Source organism: Rhinolophus ferrumequinum, chromosome 10 (assembly GCF_004115265.2).
Source record: "Rhinolophus ferrumequinum isolate MPI-CBG mRhiFer1 chromosome 10, mRhiFer1_v1.p, whole genome shotgun sequence".
Classification (NCBI taxonomy): domain Eukaryota; kingdom Metazoa; phylum Chordata; class Mammalia; order Chiroptera; family Rhinolophidae; genus Rhinolophus; species Rhinolophus ferrumequinum.
In genome coordinates this window covers 74,722,283-74,741,652 of record NC_046293.1, presented here as the reverse complement: position 1 = coordinate 74,741,652, position 19,370 = coordinate 74,722,283, and the positions used below count along the sequence as shown (strand labels likewise).

General features: G+C 34.4%; 1 protein-coding gene across 29 annotated transcripts in view; it reads left to right on the top strand.

The window, feature by feature from the left end:
* Nucleotides 1-19,370, top strand: part of PPFIA2 (PTPRF interacting protein alpha 2) — a 458,316-nt gene that overhangs the window by 367,920 nt on the left and 71,026 nt on the right. For all 29 annotated transcript variants that reach the window (XM_033117052.1, XM_033117051.1, XM_033117061.1 and 26 more), the window contains 2 exons: nt 3,256-3,386; nt 5,674-5,825. In XM_033117052.1, coding sequence (XP_032972943.1) covers nt 3,256-3,386; nt 5,674-5,825 — 283 coding nt within the window. The remainder of the gene's footprint in view (nt 1-3,255; nt 3,387-5,673; nt 5,826-19,370) is intronic.

Sequence of the window (19,370 nt, the reverse complement as noted above, 5' to 3'; positions counted from 1 at the left end):
TGTTTATATAGTGTGAGCTGTCAGCATTATTCAGAGGAATAGTTTGTGTATGATGTTCTTAAAAGATGATATTTTAAAAGTTGGTGTAGTTTGACTGAGAGAACAGAGAAAGAAGGGTATTTTATAAGAGACATTTCAGGAAAAAAACATGGAAGCAGAAATCATCATGCTTAACAGAAAAACATGGAAGCAGAAATCATCATGCTTAACAGAAACAATTGTGGAAAATAATCATGGTTAGATCATGAACTGTGAAAACATATATATATATATATATATATATATATATATATATATATATATATATATATATTAGGAAGAGTTTGGAAACACACTTCAGAGTTTAAATGGGATGTGAGTTTAGAAAAGGTTTTCCATAGCATTAATATCATGCTGAAAACATCTCTTGAAAAAGACTCTTCTGGTTGCACTATGCTAGCTGAAGTGGAGAGAGGAAATCCTATTACGAATCCTACCTAAACTTTGAAGAGTTGAAGAGTAATCTAAGTTTGGATGACAAGACCACAGACAATTTCAATAACTTTCTCCAATGCATGAGGTCTTTATCATATATAAACACATTTAAGCATAATAGCATAATGTAGAAACAAGCAACACATTGCATAGACATAAGAGAACACAGCTTTAAAATTTTTGCTGTAGACTTACTGGGAACTTGTATTTATCAATTGTCTTTTTTTTCAATCAGAACTTCTAGAACTTTATCTTTTATCTATACATTCCAGTTTTTCTCTCACTTTGTACATTTTTAATGCACAACAATGCTATGAAAAAAACTACAGCATTGTTGTAAAATATCTTTCTACAATTAACTTGATTGTTAAAAGATCTTATTTTAATACAGCTCTATATCTGTATCTCTGACAAATTTATGCTCTCCAGAATTGCTCTGGATTGTGTGTGTGTGTGTGTGTGTGTGTGTGTGTGTGTGTGTGTGTGTGTACCAACTCTTCTTTCTCTTAATTTTTATTAAATTTATTGGGGTGAATTGGTTAGTAAAATTATATATATTCGGTGTACAATTCTATAATACATCATCTATTTATTGCAATGTGTGTTCACTACCCAGTCAGTTTTCCTTCCATCACTATATATATGACCCTGTTACCTGGTAACTACTAAACTGCTGTCTGTGTCTATGAGTTTTTGTTTGTTTGTCTTATTTGTTGTTGCTTTCAGTTTTATATCCCACATATGAGTAAAATCATATAGTTCTTGAATTTTTCTATCTGACTTATTTCACTTAGCATAATAATCTCAAGATCCATCCATGTTGTCACAAATGGCAGTATTTCATCTTTTCTTATGATTGAGTAATATTCCATTGTATATATGTACCACATCTCCTTTACCCAATCATTTAACAAAGGACACTTTGGTTGTCATGTTTTGGCCTCTGTGAATAATGTTGCAATGACATAGGGATACATATATCTTTATGGATAAATGTTTTCAGATTTTGGGGAAGATACCCAGAAAAGGGATTGCTGGGTAATTCTATGAGTATTCTTAATTCTTGAGGAAACTCCATACTGTTTTCCAAAGTGGCTTTACCAATTTACAATCCCACCAACAGTGTATGAGGGTTTCTCTTTCTCCACAACCTCTCCAACATTTGTTATTACTTTTTTTGTTAATAATAGCCTTTCTAACAGGTGTGACGTGGTATCTCATTGTGGTTTTGATTGGTATTTCCCTAATAGCTAGTGAAGTTGAACATTTTTTCATATATCTATTGGCCATTTCTTTGTCTTCTTAAAAAAAGTGTCTCTTAGGTCCTCAGCCAATTTTTTAATTGGATTGTTTGCTTTTTGTTGTTGTTGATTTGTATGAGTTCTTTACATATTACCCCCTTATCAGAGGTATTGTTTGCAAATGTCTTCTCCCATTCCGTTGGTTGCCTCTTTCTTTTGTTCATGATTTCTTTCTCTGTGTAGAAGCATTTTAGTTTGATATAGTCCCATTCATTTATTTTTGCTTTTACTTCCCTTGCCTTTGAGGTCAAATTCATAATCCTCTCTAAACCCAAGGTCCGTAAGTTTAGTACCTATGCTTTATTCTATGCAATTTATTGTTTCAGGTCTTATGTTTAGGTCTGTGATCCATTTTGAGTAATTTTTGTATATGGTGACAGATAGCAGTCTAGTTTCATTCTTTTGCGGGTGGCTTTCCAATTTTCCCAGCACCATTTATTGAAGTGGCTTTCTTTTCTCCATTGTATGTTTTTGGCTTCTTTGTCAAAAAATTGCCTGCCCATATATATATTTGTGTTTATTTCAGGGTCTCAATTCTATTCCATTGGTCTATGTGTCTGTTTTTCTGCCAATACCATGCTGTTTTGATTATTGTCACTCTGTGGTATAAATTGAAGTCAGGGTGTGTGATAGCTCCAGTCTTGTTCTTTTTTCTCAGGATTATTTTGGCTATTCAGTGTGTTTTGTGATTCCATGCAAATCTGATGATTTTTTTTTTGTTCTGTTTCTTTATAAAATGCCATTGGGAAGGAAATACCCATTTCTTGATAGAAAATTATAAGAAATACTGATATAATTTTTATCCTTTATTTTGTTTATGTGCTGGATTCTGAAATAAATTGTTCTTTGAAGAAATACCTTCCATCCCATCATCTTATGATTTTCTGTATGCTTTTGTCAATTTTCCCATGGCAGGTATTGAGATAAAACAATTTGTAAGAATTATGTTTTTACCTTTTATTAATGTCTTTTTTAAATAGAAAGGTTGTTTGCTTTTTTTTTTCCTTATAAACTGCAACTCATTTTTAAACACCCTGGAATATATTTCTTTTGCTTTACAGATTAAAAACACTTTATCTGATCAAAAATCCCTCCACTTAAAAGATACCATCTTATGATAATCTGACTAATGCATTTTTCAGTAAATTTGCTCACACCATTTACATTCTGGCATATTAAAATAAATTCCAAAATAGCTTTTTCATGGTCCTGGCATATTGATCTATGATGTTTATTTACTCTTAAATAATGTTTTAGTGCGTCCATGTTACTTTTTACTGGAGTGTTCACTTTTCAAGAGTTATGTAATTCATACTTTTTCATAATGTAAATTTATATATGTAATACCTATATGCCCCAAATTTGTTTTGTTTTTGCATTAGATTTCCTCAGGTAGCCTTACTTTAATGATTCTCCATTTTCATCAGTTTCAACTGAAATTTAGAAAGAGTTCATCTGAATATATTCTTTTCACTTCTAGATTGCAGTGGTGGAAGAAGATGGTCGGGAGGATAAAGCAACAATTAAATGTGAAACTTCTCCTCCCCCTACGCCTAGAGCCATCCGAATGACTCATACCCTCCCTTCTTCCTACCACAATGAGGCCCGAAGGTATGTTTCTCCCAGCACACTGCACAGTGTATGCTTTGCTTCTGGAAACAGTCCTCCTCCTTTCAGTGTTATCAAATAGATTGCTTAACAATGTATATAAAACATTTTAGTTGAACTTTAATTCTCCATCAGGGTATTGTCCTGCTCCCCCTGCTCAATATTACTTGTTAAAAAAAAACACACATTTCCATCCTGAGATCAAAATTTTACTTTTAAAATTACTTATATTTGTGGTCTTATTACTAGCCGATATTTGTGAGAACAGGTCTTGTATTTTTGGTGGATATTTCCTATAAAAATGGAGTCAGGCTAGAGGACGAACTTGTTAGGAGTAGTGACAAAAACTAATGGGATTGTAAGATGTAAGGGAGGAAAACGTTCCCCTTCTTTCCCTCTAGGTTCTTTGGCTGCTCTAATAATTAAATTGACATAATACAGATTAACAGGAGAAAAACAAATTTTATCCATGGAGGAGCCTCATAAAAATATGAGACTCCCAGGCATTCAAGCTCTTATTGAGGCTTACCTACCATCCTGAGCTAAGGATAAGAGGGTAAGGGGTCTGCTTCCTCAAAGGGAGGAAGGCAATTCACAGAAAGATGAAAAGAGCAGATGTTTGGTAACAAATGTTTGCCCTGTCATGCAGATGAGTCCTTCTGAGATATAAAAAGTTATCTCTGGCAATTGCTCTCTTCCTGGTACAGGCCCCTATCTGAATTCTTTCAGGCAGTTAGGGGCGAGGTAAAAAACTTCTCCTGAGTGTGATGGGCTCAGATTGTCTTCAGCTTGACATAATTTACATACCAAAGTGGCATATTCTAATGTGGCCTATTCTGCTTCCCCTTGAGGACAAGATATCAATTTGGCTTATACTGTAAGGATATTTAGGTCTGAAAAGTTATTGACTGTGCCTCATTTACTTTTAGCAGCCTGGAACGTACACCTTCCTTTGAGTGCTGCTGCTGCCAGCAGTAGCAGCTCCTCAGGCAGAAAGTTCTTAGAAAGAAAGAAAAAAAAACACAAACATAGCACATTTGCAAAAATATTAAAGGAAAAGATAAGTTTACACGGAGAAATATCCCATTTGTCATAGTGATTATTTATACTGTTTTCTCCATCTACCTAAAAAATGGAAAGTAGATCTCTATAACAATTAATGATAAAAATAAATCTAAGTATGCAGTTTACATCTTAAATGTATGTCCTTTTGCTGTCATCAGCTGCAGCATCTCTGGACACATAATTGATATAACTGAACATAATGACAATGATTAATGCTTTAAGTAAGAATCTGTCCTCTAAATAGTATGTGTTTTACAACAAATATTTTTGAAAACACCTTTCTGTGCTGGCAGGCATTCTTTCTTTCTATTTTGCTTATTTTGAATTTCTGATATAAAAAAAAATTTACTCATGCTTCACAATATATGCTTTCTTCACTCTCCAAAAAAAAGAAACAAACAAGTGAATTATACTGTAACATATGAAAAGCAAGTGCTTTTGGACTTTAGAGAATGTGAACTCAGATTAATTAGGATGAATAAGTAAAATAGTTTGTCATGATATTTTCAATTTAACAGCTGTAGAAAAAATGTATACCACTATCTATTGAATCACTTCTGTTAATACAGTGTCAAATGCATTCAACAGAAATGGAACCTAGACCAACTGCTTGGAAGTCATTTCAGCTTATCATGTACCTAAAAGGATGAGAACTATAAGAAAAAAGTATACAGTAACCACTAGGGTATGCAATTTGTTGCTTCTAAATCCCACCCAAATGATTTAAAAGTAAATGAATTAAGCTCTAAAACAGAGAGAGAAAGATAGCTAGAGGAAAATCCGGTAAAACCATGGGTTAGAATTTGAGTGTAAACTTCATTATGAATTACACTTAAATTTCTTATCATAGGTCATTATGTTTAAGATTCTAAAAGCAAACTCTGAGAAAGAAAGGGTCAAGTACTAAATAACAGAAGGTTATTTAACATGTAGTTAATAAGCCAACCTATGATGATTGATTAGTTTGAGATTATATGAAAAACAAGGGGAAAAATCATATGGAAAAAAAAGAAAATTTTCTAGAGAAAATTTGTAGGCTCTGGGCCCTGAGGCTGAGGAAACCACACTTCAGTGTGCTTACAAAGAAATATGATTAGAAAGGGAGAAAATCACTTTCAAAATACACGTGTTTCTCCTTTCATACCTTTATAAAGGAAACAAGCCTGGTGTACCTTATATGTCACATCAAAACAAGCAGTTTACCTTCTTTTGTGTTTTGCAATAGTTTATCTGCCTCGCTTGAGCCAGAAAGCCTTGGGCTTGGCAGTGCCAACAGCAGCCAAGACTCTCTTCACAAAGCTCCCAAGAAGAAAGGAATCAAGTCTTCAATAGGACGTTTGTTTGGTAAAAAAGAAAAAGCTCGACTTGGGCAGCTCCGTAAGTATGCGTGTGTTGGACTTGCCACTGCTACTCATTTCGGTCACTTTTGAGTATCCATGTTTTTCATTTCACTTCATTTCTCACTTTTTTTCATTTTTTTCTTTTACATACTTGACAAACTTTCTATCTTAATCAACTGTGTAAATCCAATTCAGCTGAAAAAATGCTTGATAAAAATTACAGGTGGAGAATACTGTATTGTAAAACTTCCAGTACCTTCAATTTCTCTGTTCATAAGAACGGCTAGAATTTATTTAATGCTAACTTTGTGACAGGCGTGAGAATCCTCTGTTATTACTATTATCCTTATTTACTGATGAGTAAACATCTAATAATAATTTGCAGATATTCATCCTATGTGCCACTGTTTCAAAACCAACTTAAAACCATTGAGTATTCTTTCCCTTAGAGCATAGATATGTATAAAAGCTTAGTCATGTGAATTTTAAAGCTTTTTTTTTTTGGAAAAAATTGAGAAGACTACAAGAAATCCAAAAGAATTTCTAAATCAAAATAAAGCATTATGATAAGTAGGAGATAAAATCTAAAGGACAGGGTTTCCTTGGTTAAAGCTATCACAATTTTCCACTAACAAACTCTACATTATATAGCTGGAAGGATGGAGGAAGGAATAGGGCTGTAGAAATTGTGTTATAATCAGCCATTGTCAGTGACTAATTGAAGAATGTATGTCAATACATTTGAAATGACCTTGGGTTATTATATAAACATATATGCATAGATAGATAGATTGATGCATGCATGGATGGATGGATGGATGGATGGATGGATAAATGGATAGAGAAATGAGAGAGAGAGAGAAAGAGAGAGAGAGAGAGAGAGAGAGAGAGAGAGAGAGAGAGAGAGAGAGAGAGTGAGCGAAAGACAGAGACAGAGAATTTGTGAAATGTAATTATTTCCTGAAATGATATATACACTTGGCTTTTTTTTTTTTTTGGTGTCTTTCTATATATTTTTTCCTTTAAAATTTCCTTTCGTCATCTTAGTAATTCATGATTGCATCTTCTATTTTCACCTCTTCACTTTCTGTTTAACTTAGAACTCGAATTCAGTGATTTAGTTCCTACCTCCAGTGTTAAGTGCTAAATAGAATGACCCAGGTTTCTTAGTACTCCCTTTGCTTTCTCAAATAAAGGAATGGTTATTCACAAGCAGTGCCTCAAGGACTAGGTTTGGTTGCTTGCCCTGGCCCCAAAAGAATTTCTGAGAATAATATTCATATTTGCAGACATAGAACTATACCGGGTTTCCCCGAAAATAAGACCTAGTGGGACCATCAGCTGTAATGCATCTTTTGGAGCAAAAATTAATATAAGACCCAGTATTATATTATATTATATTATATTATATTATATTATATTATATTATATTATATAATGTTAGACAGGGTCTTATATTAAAATAAGACCCCGTCTTATATTAATTTTTGTTCCAAAAAACATATTTGAGCTGATGGTTGGGCTAGGCCTTATTTTGGGGGAAACACGGTAGTATCTGCATCTGTAGTATTCAAAACTGTCTTTCCTAACTTTCACAGTGTGAAACCCACTCAGAGCATCAGAAGCCATGGGGAACTGATATGCAGCTAGCTGTGTAATCAAATGTTATTCAGCAGGAGAATTAAGTCCTCGTTGTATTTCCATTTCTCAAGAATAGACCCCTTAGGCTCTTAAAAATACATTATTGCATAATGAAAGAAGAGGGAATATGGTTATTTTGGGGATATAAAATATACATTCCAAGACATTGTTTTAAGTTTTGTTTTTATCTTATTTAACAACTACTTACAATCTTATCAAATTATTTGTCATTTCCAGTATATTATAGTACAATTCACAATGGTCTTGATAGTTAATTATTTTAAAATATTTATTTTGCTAACATAGTAATTTTTTATTTCACCATATATGTTCATCTTAGGTTTCACAGTTTACTTTTGCCTTTTAAATGTAGTTAATTGCCTTTTCACTTAGATTTTTCTATTTTTATTTATTTAACTTTGATGAGGAATTTTGCCAACAATATTGTATCAAATCAAAATCAGGGGGTCTAAGATATGATTTAAAGTTAGAAAAATATAGAGCGTTTTAGAAACCTAGACTTTCTTACCCATTTTCAGTGATTGTGTGTTTCTGTTTCAGAATAGATGAAAATGGAGTCAATTATAATTGCGTTCTTATCAACTCCATCCAAGTCATAAACTAGTAATAATTATAAGATTTCTGAGCTCTGAGCAATTTTGTTTTACTCCATAGAACAGAGGTATAATATAAACAAAATTAAAATCAGCAGAATGGTAAGGACTGCAATACTGATGAAGAGAAGGACAAATATCTATATCTCTGGGTCTTATATATAGATGCTACATTGAAGGTATATAAAAGTTCCTGGAGAAACCAAAAATAAAAAGCCTTTATTGAAAATAAGACTTGAGTAAATAAGAAGATAACACAGCCACACGTAGTTTCCAAGAAACCATCCTTGTACCAAAGAAAGTGGTAGATGGTATGTACCACTGTTTTTTGTTTAAGAGATATGGACTTAGGTGTACTTGTATTCTGGAAGGTGTATCCAGCTTGTGAGGGGAAGACCATGGAAACTTACTAACTCAGTGCTACCACCTAGTGCTGCTCATTCAAACCCCAGAAGAAACTAGGGAAGCCTCTCTAGTAATTATGATTACAGTGTCTTGATCTGGAAAATTCAGAAACAGGAGCAAGTCAATGTTCTTTCTTCTACTGATGAAAATAGAAATAAAAGATAAGAAAGGGTGGCATGGAAAGTAATATGGTAGAGGGATAATGATGTCAAAGAACCAAACTTGAAATTTTGGACCATGTCCTAAGAATGAGAACTCTTAGTTAAAGAGTTTAGCTTATAAGAGCAGAGAAATATAAGTTAACTTGAGAGTAACTAAACTAAATGCCTTTAAGTGAATTACGGTATGGAGGAAGGAAACTATCTAAATCAAACTATGAAAATGTTCACTTGGTTCCATCAGGAATGATAAACAACAAGGGAGAAATTCTTAGTAATTCACAGAGGAGAATATTTGAAAAGGGCGTGTTTTTTGCCTTATATAAAACAATCTGAAAATGTAGGTTAATAAGGTAAAGTTCAGATTTGATAGATCAGTCAATGTAGCTGCAGTGATAACCCCTAACCATGAAGAATGAAACTCAATATACTACATATAATCAGTTTTTACAAGTGTGTTCCTAGCAGAGGCAATATAATTATGGGAACAGCAAAACTCAAAGGAGTCAACACATCAAAAAACTCTTGAATAAAGCTGATAGAAACCAAACAAAATGATTTTATTCTAGAAATCGATTATAACATGTTTTCCAAATTGTTGGTGATTATTCCCTTAAGTCACAAAAGTAGCACAGAGAAAAGTTGGGTAGTGCTGGGAGATTTCAAGTTTTCAGGTATGTTTTAGAAAATTCATTCTACTCTTATCAAAGGGTTTGACAGTATTATTGCCCATAATGTAGCAGCAGGATTTGCAAATGTCTACTAGGTGTATCAGGTTATGGGCAGGGTGGAAAATAACAGGGAGTGAAGTAAACTAAATTGAATCAATCAGCCTTTGTTTCTCCATTTAATGCATTCAAATTAAAATTTTAAGTACTATACAGGAAAGATAAAACATACATATGAGCCAAGGCTACCTGAAAGTCACAGTTGAATTTGGGCAGTGTCCTGTCAGAGGAAGTATTCCTTCTAGCAGATTTGGAGATCTGGTTTTAGTTTTTCTTTTTCTCTTTCTTTTATTATTATTCCCTCTTTTTCTATATTACAAGTCCCAAAATGAAAAGATGCAGAAACAGATCTGCCAGTCTCATGGAGGGGCATGGAGACAACAGGGCCAGTTAGTAATGCTGACTTCCTAGAGCATAGATCTAGGGTGTGGCAGTATCCTCTTAAGACTTAGCAGCCCAGAACATTTTTTTGATGATCACGGAACATTTTTTTTCCTGATTTACACATCTATATGCAATGCATCTCTGATATTTCTATTAATATTTAAACATTTCCATGTCTAATCTGTATTTTAAAAGTCAGCACTTGATGCTGCCATCTTCCCGGCCTATTAACTTATCTTTCACATACTGTTAATATCTAAGCTAAAGTGAGCTGTCCACAACTAGTATTTTTACTTCCCCATCTGCCAATCATTTTACAATGCACTACAACCTGACTTTCACACAAACTATGGTTAAAATTCTAGAAACAAGTTTAGTCTTAGTCAGTATAGAAGGTTGGTTAGGACATTGAAGCTAAATATTATCAAAGCAATTCAAGATGATGGTAATACACTCACAATTGTATTTATGAGGATGTGAAGAAAGAAAAAATATATCTGAAATAGATCTCTTTCTAAAAATCAATTTTTAAATATTTTGGTCAACAGGTATATCTATAACAAATGATAGATATAAGTGAATGGCATAGACATGTAAGAAAATGTCAAGAAGTCCACCAACCAAAATAAATTGATAACGAGAAGAACTTATAACTGCCCAGACCAAAAGGGGAATTATAAAATCCTTATTATTTTGTTGTTTAGTAACTTTAAAATATAAAGAAAATGAATAAAATGAAGGTTTACCTAATGTGAGCAAAATATACAAAAAAGTAGAACTATTTATTTTTTGGACGTTTTAGGATTTATTTATTACAATATGAAAGTTAATGAGGAAAATAACTCCAGAGGTTCATAGAGATAATAAAAATTACCTTCGTTACACATTATTGTAGATATTACCATTTTCACAGTTAATTGTTTTTATAAAATAACTAAATTTTATCACAAAAAAAGTATCTGATCGATTGAAGATGGTGGACGAAGGGTTTCTGAGATTAGAGGTGATAGTCATTTCAGGGTACTCACATGATTGTAGCCATTGGCAGCTGAGGCCGGGTAACTCAGAATCCCATGGTGCACGGCCCTGCCTCCCCAGGCTCCAGTCACCAGCAGGCTTTGGAACCCTGGGTCCCCACCACTGCACCTTCTGAGTTCCCAGGAGTTTGTGAACCCGCAGGGGTGTGGCCAGTGACATCATTGCCCAAAACAGCTGAAAGTGCTGGGAGGAAAGTCAAGTCTCCTGTATTCCAATGCTGCCCCAGAACTGCCCACCCTTCTCTTACCCTGTTTCCCCAAAAATAAGACCTAGACTGACAATCAGCTCTAATGTGTCTTTTGGAGCAAAAATTAGGTCATAAAAATGGCTGTGTGCCGTGAGCCTCTTGAAATCTTCCCTGGAATTTACAACAAATTGAACAACTATAAATCCACAAAGGATTCCCTGCGCAGCAGACAGGCGAGACTAAGAGGCACACTACAGAAATAACCTAAAGGTATTTCTGGAGATTAAGAACTCAATAGAAGAAATGAAGAATGAAATAGCCAGCTTAGGTAGTAGAGTTGACCAGATGGAGGGAAGAATCAGTGACATCGAAGATAGAAACCTGGAAATGACACACATGGAAGAAGAAAGAGACTTGAGACTTAAAAGAAATGAAAGCACTCTACAAGAACTTTCTGACTCCATCAGAAAGAGTAATATAAAAATAATGGGCATACCAGAAGGAGAAGAAGGAGAGAAGAGAACAGAGAGTATATTCAAACAAATAGTCAATGAGAACTTCCCAAACTTGAGGAAAGAACTGGATCCTCAAATCCAAGAAGCAAATAGAACATCTAATTACCTCAACCCCAACAGGCCTTTTCCAAGGCACATTGTATTGAAGCTGTCAAAAATCAACAACAAAGAAAGAATCCTTAAGGCAGCCAGGGAAAAGAAGATGGTAACCTACAAAGGAAAGCCCATTGGAATATCATCAGATTTCTCAGCAGAAACTCTACAATCCAGGCGGGAGTGGAACCAAATATTCAAACTATTGAAAGAGAGAAATTATGAGCCAAGAATAATATACCCAGCAAAGATATCCTTTATATATGAAGGAGGAATAAAGACCTTTCCAGACATACAGAAGCTGGGGGAATTTTCTAATACATGACCTGCACTACAAGAAATACTAAAGGATGCTATTTGACCACAACCAACAGGGACAATTTGTGGCAACCAAAACATAAAAAGGGGGAGAGTAAAGGCCTGAACTGGAATATGGGAATGGAGAAAGTAAGCATGCTGAAGAAAATGGAATACTCTAAATATCAAACTTTCTTTTACATAAACATAATGGTAACCACTCAAAAAAAAAAAAAAATCCAGAATTGAAATATATACTGTAATAAAAGAAGAAACAGAGGGAAAAATCATAGAATGCCACCACACAGAAATAATAGACAACAACAAAAAAGCAAAGAAACAATGGAGACACAGTCTTACCAGAAAACTAAAGATAGAATGATAGGAAATCCTCACATATCAATAATCACCCTAAATGTAAATGGACTGAACTCACCAATAAAAAGGCACAGAGTAGCAGATTGGATCAAAAAACTAAACCCAACCATACGCTATCTCCAAGAGACACATCTCAGCTACAAGGACAAGCATAGACTCAAAGTGAAAGGGTGGAAATTGACACTCCAAGCAAATGGTATCCAGAGAAAATCAGGTGTATCCATACTGATATCAGATGAAACAGACTTCAGGGTGTAAAAGGTAACAAGAGACAAAGATGGACATTTCATAATGGTAAAGGGGACTATACAACAAGAAGACATAACGGTCATCAATATTTATGCCCCCAAACAGGGAGCACCAAAATATACCAAGCAACTACTAACAGAACTAAAGGGAGAAATTGACCAAAACACAATTATACTAGGGGACCTAAATACATCATTGACAGCTATGGATAGATCATCCAAACAGAAAATAAATAATGAAATAGCAGCCCTAAATGACACATCAGATGAAGTGGACATAATTGACATTTATAGAGCACTTCATCCTAAAACATCAGACTATACATTTTTTTCTAGTGTACATGGAACATTCTCAAGAATAGACCATATATTGGGACATAAAACTAGCCTCAGAAAATTTAAGAAGATTGAAATCATACCAAGCATATTATCTGATCACAAGGCTTTGAAATTGGATATCAACTGCAAAAAAAAAGGAAAAACCACAAATACATGGAGAATAAATCACATACTTTTAAAGAACGACTGGGTCAAAGAAGAAATTAGAGGAGAGATCAAAAGATACATAGAAACAGATGAGAAAGAAAATACAGACTACAAAAATTTTTGGGATGCAGCAAAAGCAGTTTTAAGACGGAAGTTTATATCATTACAGGCCTATCTCAAGAAACAAGAAAAATCCCAAATAAATAACCTCAAAATACACCTTAAAAAACTAGAAAAACAATAACAAATGAAACCAGATCAGCAGAAGAAAGGAAATAATAAAAGTCAGAGCAGAACTAAAAGAAATAGAGATCAAAAAGACAATAGAAAAAATTAATGTGACAAAGAGCTGGTTCTTTGAAAAGATTAACAAAATTGACAAACCCTTGGCTAGACTCACTAAGATAAAAAGAGAAAAGACACTAATAAACAAAATCAAAAATGAAAAAGGGGAAGTTATCACGGATGCCACAGAAATACAAAGGATCATCCAAGAATACTATGAAGGATTATATGCCACCAAATTCAATAACATAGAAGAAATGGACAAGTTCTTAGAAACATGTAGCATTCCTAGGCTTAACCATGAAGAATTGGAAAATATAAATAGACTGATCACCAGTAATGAAATTGAATCAGTCATCCAAAACTTTCCCAAAAGCAAAAGTCCGGGACCAGATGGCTTCACTAGTGAATTCTACCAAACCTTTAAAGAGGATCTAATACCAGTCCTGCTCAAACTCTTCCAAACAATTGAAGAGACAGTACTCCCTAATTCATTTTATGAGGCCAACATTACCCTGATACCAAAACCTGGTAAGGATAACCCAAAAAAAGAAAACTACAGACCAATATCTCTGATGAATACAAATGCAAAAATCGTAAACAAAATTATAACAAATCGAATGCAGCAATACATTAAAAAGATTATTCATCCCGACCAAGTGGGATTTATCCCAGGGGCACAAGCAGGGTTCGACATATGCAAATCCATCAATGTGGTACCTCACATAAACAAAATAAAGGACAAAAAACATATGATTATATCAATTGATGCAGAAAAAGCATGGCAAAATACAACATCCATTTATGATTAAAACACTTAATAAAATAGGTGTAAAAGGAAAATATCTTAACATAATAAATGCCATATATGACAAGCCCTTAGCTAATCTCATAATTACCAGTGAAAAACTGAAGCCCATTGCTCTATGTTCAGGAACATGACAGGGCTGTCTCCTGTCACCTCTGCTTTTCAACATAGTGTTGGAAGTCCTCGCCAGAGCCATCAGGCAAGAGAAAGAAATAAAAGCCATCCAAATTGGGAATAAAGAAGTTAAATTGTCATTGTTTGCAGATGACATGATGCTATACATAGAAAACCGTAAAGACTCCACCAAAACGCTATTAAAAACAACCAACGAATATAGTAAAGTTGCTGACTACAAACTCAACGTACAAAAGTCCATTGCAGGGCTGGTCCGGTGGCTCAGGCGGTTAGAGCTCCATGCTCCTAACTCCGAAGGCTGCTGGTTCGATTCCCACATGGGCCAGTGGGCTCTCAACCACAAGATTGCCAGTTCGATTCCTCGACTCCCACAAGGGATGGTGGGCAGTGCCCCTGCAACTAGCAATGGCAACTGGACGTGGAGCTGAGCTGCGCCCTCCACAACTAAGACTGAAAGGACAACAACTTGAAGCTGAACGGCACCCTCCACAACTAAGGTTGAAAGGACAACAACTTGACTTGGAAAAAAGGCCTGGAAGTATACACTGTTACCCAATAAAGTCCTGTTCCCCTTCCCCAATAAAATCTTAAAAAAAAAAAAAGTCCATTGCATTCCTATATACTAACAATGGAATCTCAGAAAAAGAAATAAAAAACTATAATTCCTTTTGCAATTGCAGCAAAAAGAATAAAATACCTGGGAATGAACTTAACCAAGGATGTGAAAGATCTATATGCTGAAATCTATAAGACATTTTTAAAAGAAATTGAAGAAAACACAAAGAAATGGAAAGACATTCTGTGCTCATGGATTGGAAGAATCAACATAGTTAAAATGGCCATATTACCCAAAGCAATTTACAGATTTAATGCGATCCCCATAAAAAATCCCAATGGTATTTTTAAAAGAAATAGAACAAAAACTCATCAGATTTGTTTGGAACCACAAAAGACCCTGAATAGGCAAAGCAATCTTGCCTAAGAAAAAAGAACAATGCTGGAGGTATCACACTCCTGGACTTCAGCTTGTACTACAGGGCAACAATAATGAAAACAGCATGGTATTGGCAGAAAAACAGACACAAAGACCAATGCAATAAAATTGAGAACCCAGAAATAAAATCACGTAAATATGAACAGATAATTTTTGACAAAGAAGCAAAAAACATACAATGGAGAAAAGACAGCCTCTTTGATAAATGGTATTGGGAGAATTGGAAAGCCACGTGCAAAAGAATGAAACTGGACTGCTCTCTGTCACCATGTACCAAAATTAATTCAAAATGGATCAAAGACTTAAGCATAAGACCTGAAACAATAAACTGCATAGAAGAAAACATAGGTACTAAACTTATGGATCTTGGGTTCAAAGAGCATTTTATGAATTTGACTCCAAAGGCAAGGGAAGTAAAAGTTAAAATAAATGAATGGGACTTAAATCAAACTTAAAAGCTTCTGCACAGCAAAAGAAACCATCGACAAAATAAAGAGGCAACCAACTGAATGGGAGAAGATTTTTGCAAACAGTGCCTCTGATAAGGGGCTAATATCCAAAATATACAAGCAAGGCATACAACTCAATAACAAAAAAAAACAAACAACCCAATTGAAAAATGGGCAGAGGACCTGAAGAGACATTTCTCCAAAGAGGACATACAAATGGCAAATAGACATATGAAAAAATGCTCAACATCACTAATCATAAGAGAAATGCAAATAAAAACCACAATGAGATATCACCTCACCCCAGTTAGAATGGCTATCATCAACAAGACAAATAGTAACAAGAGTTGGAGAGGCTGTGGAGAAAAAGGAACCCTCATACACTGTTGGTGGGAATGCAGACTGGTGCAGCCATTATGGAAGGCAATGTGGAGGTTCCTCAAAAAATTACAAATAGAATTACCATATGACCCAGCAATCCCCCTCCTGGGTATCTACCCCAAAAATCTGAAAACATTTATCCATAAAGACAAGTGTGCTCCAATGTTCATTTCAGCTTTATTTATTGTGACCAAGACATGGAAAGAACCAAAATGTCCTTTGATAGATGAACAGATAAAGAAGTTGTGGTATATATATACAATGGAATACTATTCGGCGGTAAGAAAAGATGAAATAGGACCATTTGTAACAACATGGATGGATCTTGAGAGTATAACACTAAGCGAAATAAGTCAGATTGAAATAGCAGAGAACCATATGATTTCACTGATATGTGGTATATAAACCAAAAACAACAAAAGAACAAGACAAACAAATGAGAAACAAAAACTCATAGAAACAGACAATAGTTTAGTGATTATCAGAGGGTAAGGGGGGAGGCGGGTGGTAGATGAGGTGTAACGGGGATCAAATATATGGTGATGGAAGGAGAACTGACTCTGGGTGGTGAACACACAATGGGATGTATAGATGATGTAATACAGAATGGTACACCTGAAATCTATGTAATTTTACTAACAATTGTCACCCCAATAAACTTTAATTGAAAAAATTTTTTAAAAAAGAAGCTATAGAGTTAGAAAATATTTGCAACACATACATATATCAGACAAAAGACTTGTATCCAGAATGTATAACAAATGTTTGCAATTCCGTAAGAAGGCACACAATCTCACAAATTATAGGTGAAAAATTGAATAAAGACTTCACTAAAGAAGATATGCAAATTATTAAAAAAAGATATCTATACTTCTGATTGCACATATAAATAAAAAGAAATGTCTGATAAAAATAGTTATTGTAATAATTCAGAAATTGTGATCATAATTCAGAATTACAATTCAGGAACTATTGTATCTCTTGTAAAAACTAGCTGTCATATATCTAGAATCAAGAAGATATAGAAAATAGATATACATTTTAAGATCAATAATTATCCAATTAAAATCTCTGCTATCAGTATTATTCTTAAATAAATAATATTAAGTTGGGATAGATGTTTTGAAAAGCTCTTAAAGAATAAATCCACTAAAATACAGAAAATGTTCTAGCATGAAGATTATTGAGCATTTTAATATTCTATACAGGAAAACACTCTACTTGAACCCTGGGAGAATTTTAGATCCTTTGTACTGTGAATGTAGATATATTAAGCTAACGTATTTTCAGGAAAAATGCAGTCAAATGAGCAATTTTTTCTATTTGTTGATGTGGAAATATCATATTATTTGTAAGTTAAAATGTCAAAGTACTAATTCTGTCTCTAAGCAAAAATTTAGGTTTTTTCCATGGGTATAATTTCTTTGTTTTCTCTTCTTTTTAATAATATTTATATATTATAGTGACCTATACGGCATTATTTATGGTACAACTTATTGCATAATTTTAAATTTTCTAAATGTCAAACACTACCTTAAGTATTTGACAATCTCATCCTCTCAATTTATAGAGGCTACTTAAAAATTTTGTTTCATTTTACACAACATTAAAGAGGAATTCATAAAACTTACCTTAAAGTAAGGTTGATAATTAAAGGTGATAATTTATTGAGAGAGAATGTACAAAAGCCTTAGTTCCTGTTTCATACATAGTGAATTATGCAGATATAGTATTAACTATTTTATTACTACTATAATTTTTCTGCCCACAACTAATTTAAATTAAAAATGTATCTTAGTCTGAATATTTTAAATAAAAATTGGTGATAAAATATTAAAAAGCTGAATCTTCGGAATGTGTATAAGATAGCAAACAATTGCATCATTTAATTATACCTGACACTTGATTGAGAAATCTATAATATTGTTAGGAAAACAGTGATTCTTTAAAACACACACATTAAAGGTAAAGGTTGTTTCTTGTTCCTTTGTTGTTTTCAGTTTTATATCCCACATATCAGTGAAATCATATGGTTCTCAAATTTTTCTGTCTGGTTTATTTCACTTAGCATAATAATCTCAAGTTCCATCCATGTTGTCACACAAAACAAACAAACAAAGAAGGAAAAACTGATAGACACAGACAATAGTTTGGTGGTTACCAGAGGGTAAAGGTGGAGGTGGGGTGGTAGATGAGAGTAAAAGGGATCAAATATATGGTGATGGAAAGAGAACTGATTCTGGGTGGTAAATACACAATGTGATATATAAATGATGTAATACAGAATTGTACACCTGAAATCTATGTAACTTTACTAACAATTGTCACCCCAATAAACTTTAAAAACAAAAAGTTTAATACAAGACCCGGTATTATATTAATATTATATCATATAATATCATATACTATCACATCAGATCATATCATACCCAGTCTTACAGTACAATAAGATCTGGTATTATATTATATATGTTATTTATGTTATATTATATATATTACATTATATATATTATATTATATTATACCCGTTATAGTAAGATAAGACAGGGTCTTATATTAATTTTTGCTCCAAAAGATGCATTAGAGCTGATTGCCTGGCTAGGTCTTATTTTCGGGGAAACGCGGTACTCTGTATGCATCGCTCCTTCCAGGCATTCCCCAAAGCCAGTCGTGTTGCAGGCTGGGATTCTAGGGGCAACACTAACGGGACAGCAAGAGCTACAGGGTCTCACAGTGACCTGCCGCTTGCTGGACTGGAAACTGCCAAAGCACAGACTGTGTTGTGCATCAGCACCAGAACCAGAATGACTGTAGCTGTCATCATGGAATCTTTCTGGTTACTTAAACCTTCAAAGATGGTCATCAATTCCTTTTTTCCTTATATATATGACACCCCACCTCCAGGCTTATACAGAAGATGCATACAAAATATATGTACATACATATGTGTATGTACGTGTATGTATACAGTTTAAAGATCACTATAGTATGGACCCTGTATTCACCACTCTAGTCAGTAAATGGGACATTTCCAGCAGTCCAGAAGCCACTGGTGTCCCTCCTGACAACAAGCCCTCTCCACATGGTGACAGTACCTTGACGTTTATGACAGTCATGTCCTGCTGGGCCTCATAGTTTAACTTCCAGGTGGGCGCCTCTCAGCTGAGGCATTGAGTTAGCCTGTTTTACTGCATTCAGATGGATTGTGATACGTGCCCGCTTTGGGGACTGGCTGCCTGGGCGACTCACTCTGCTCCTGGGAGCGGCCGGGGCTCATGCATTCCCATGGCTGTATAGCGCTGTGTCCGTGGGCCACATTCATCCATTCTCCTGTCAGACATGCTAGGCCCATTCCAGC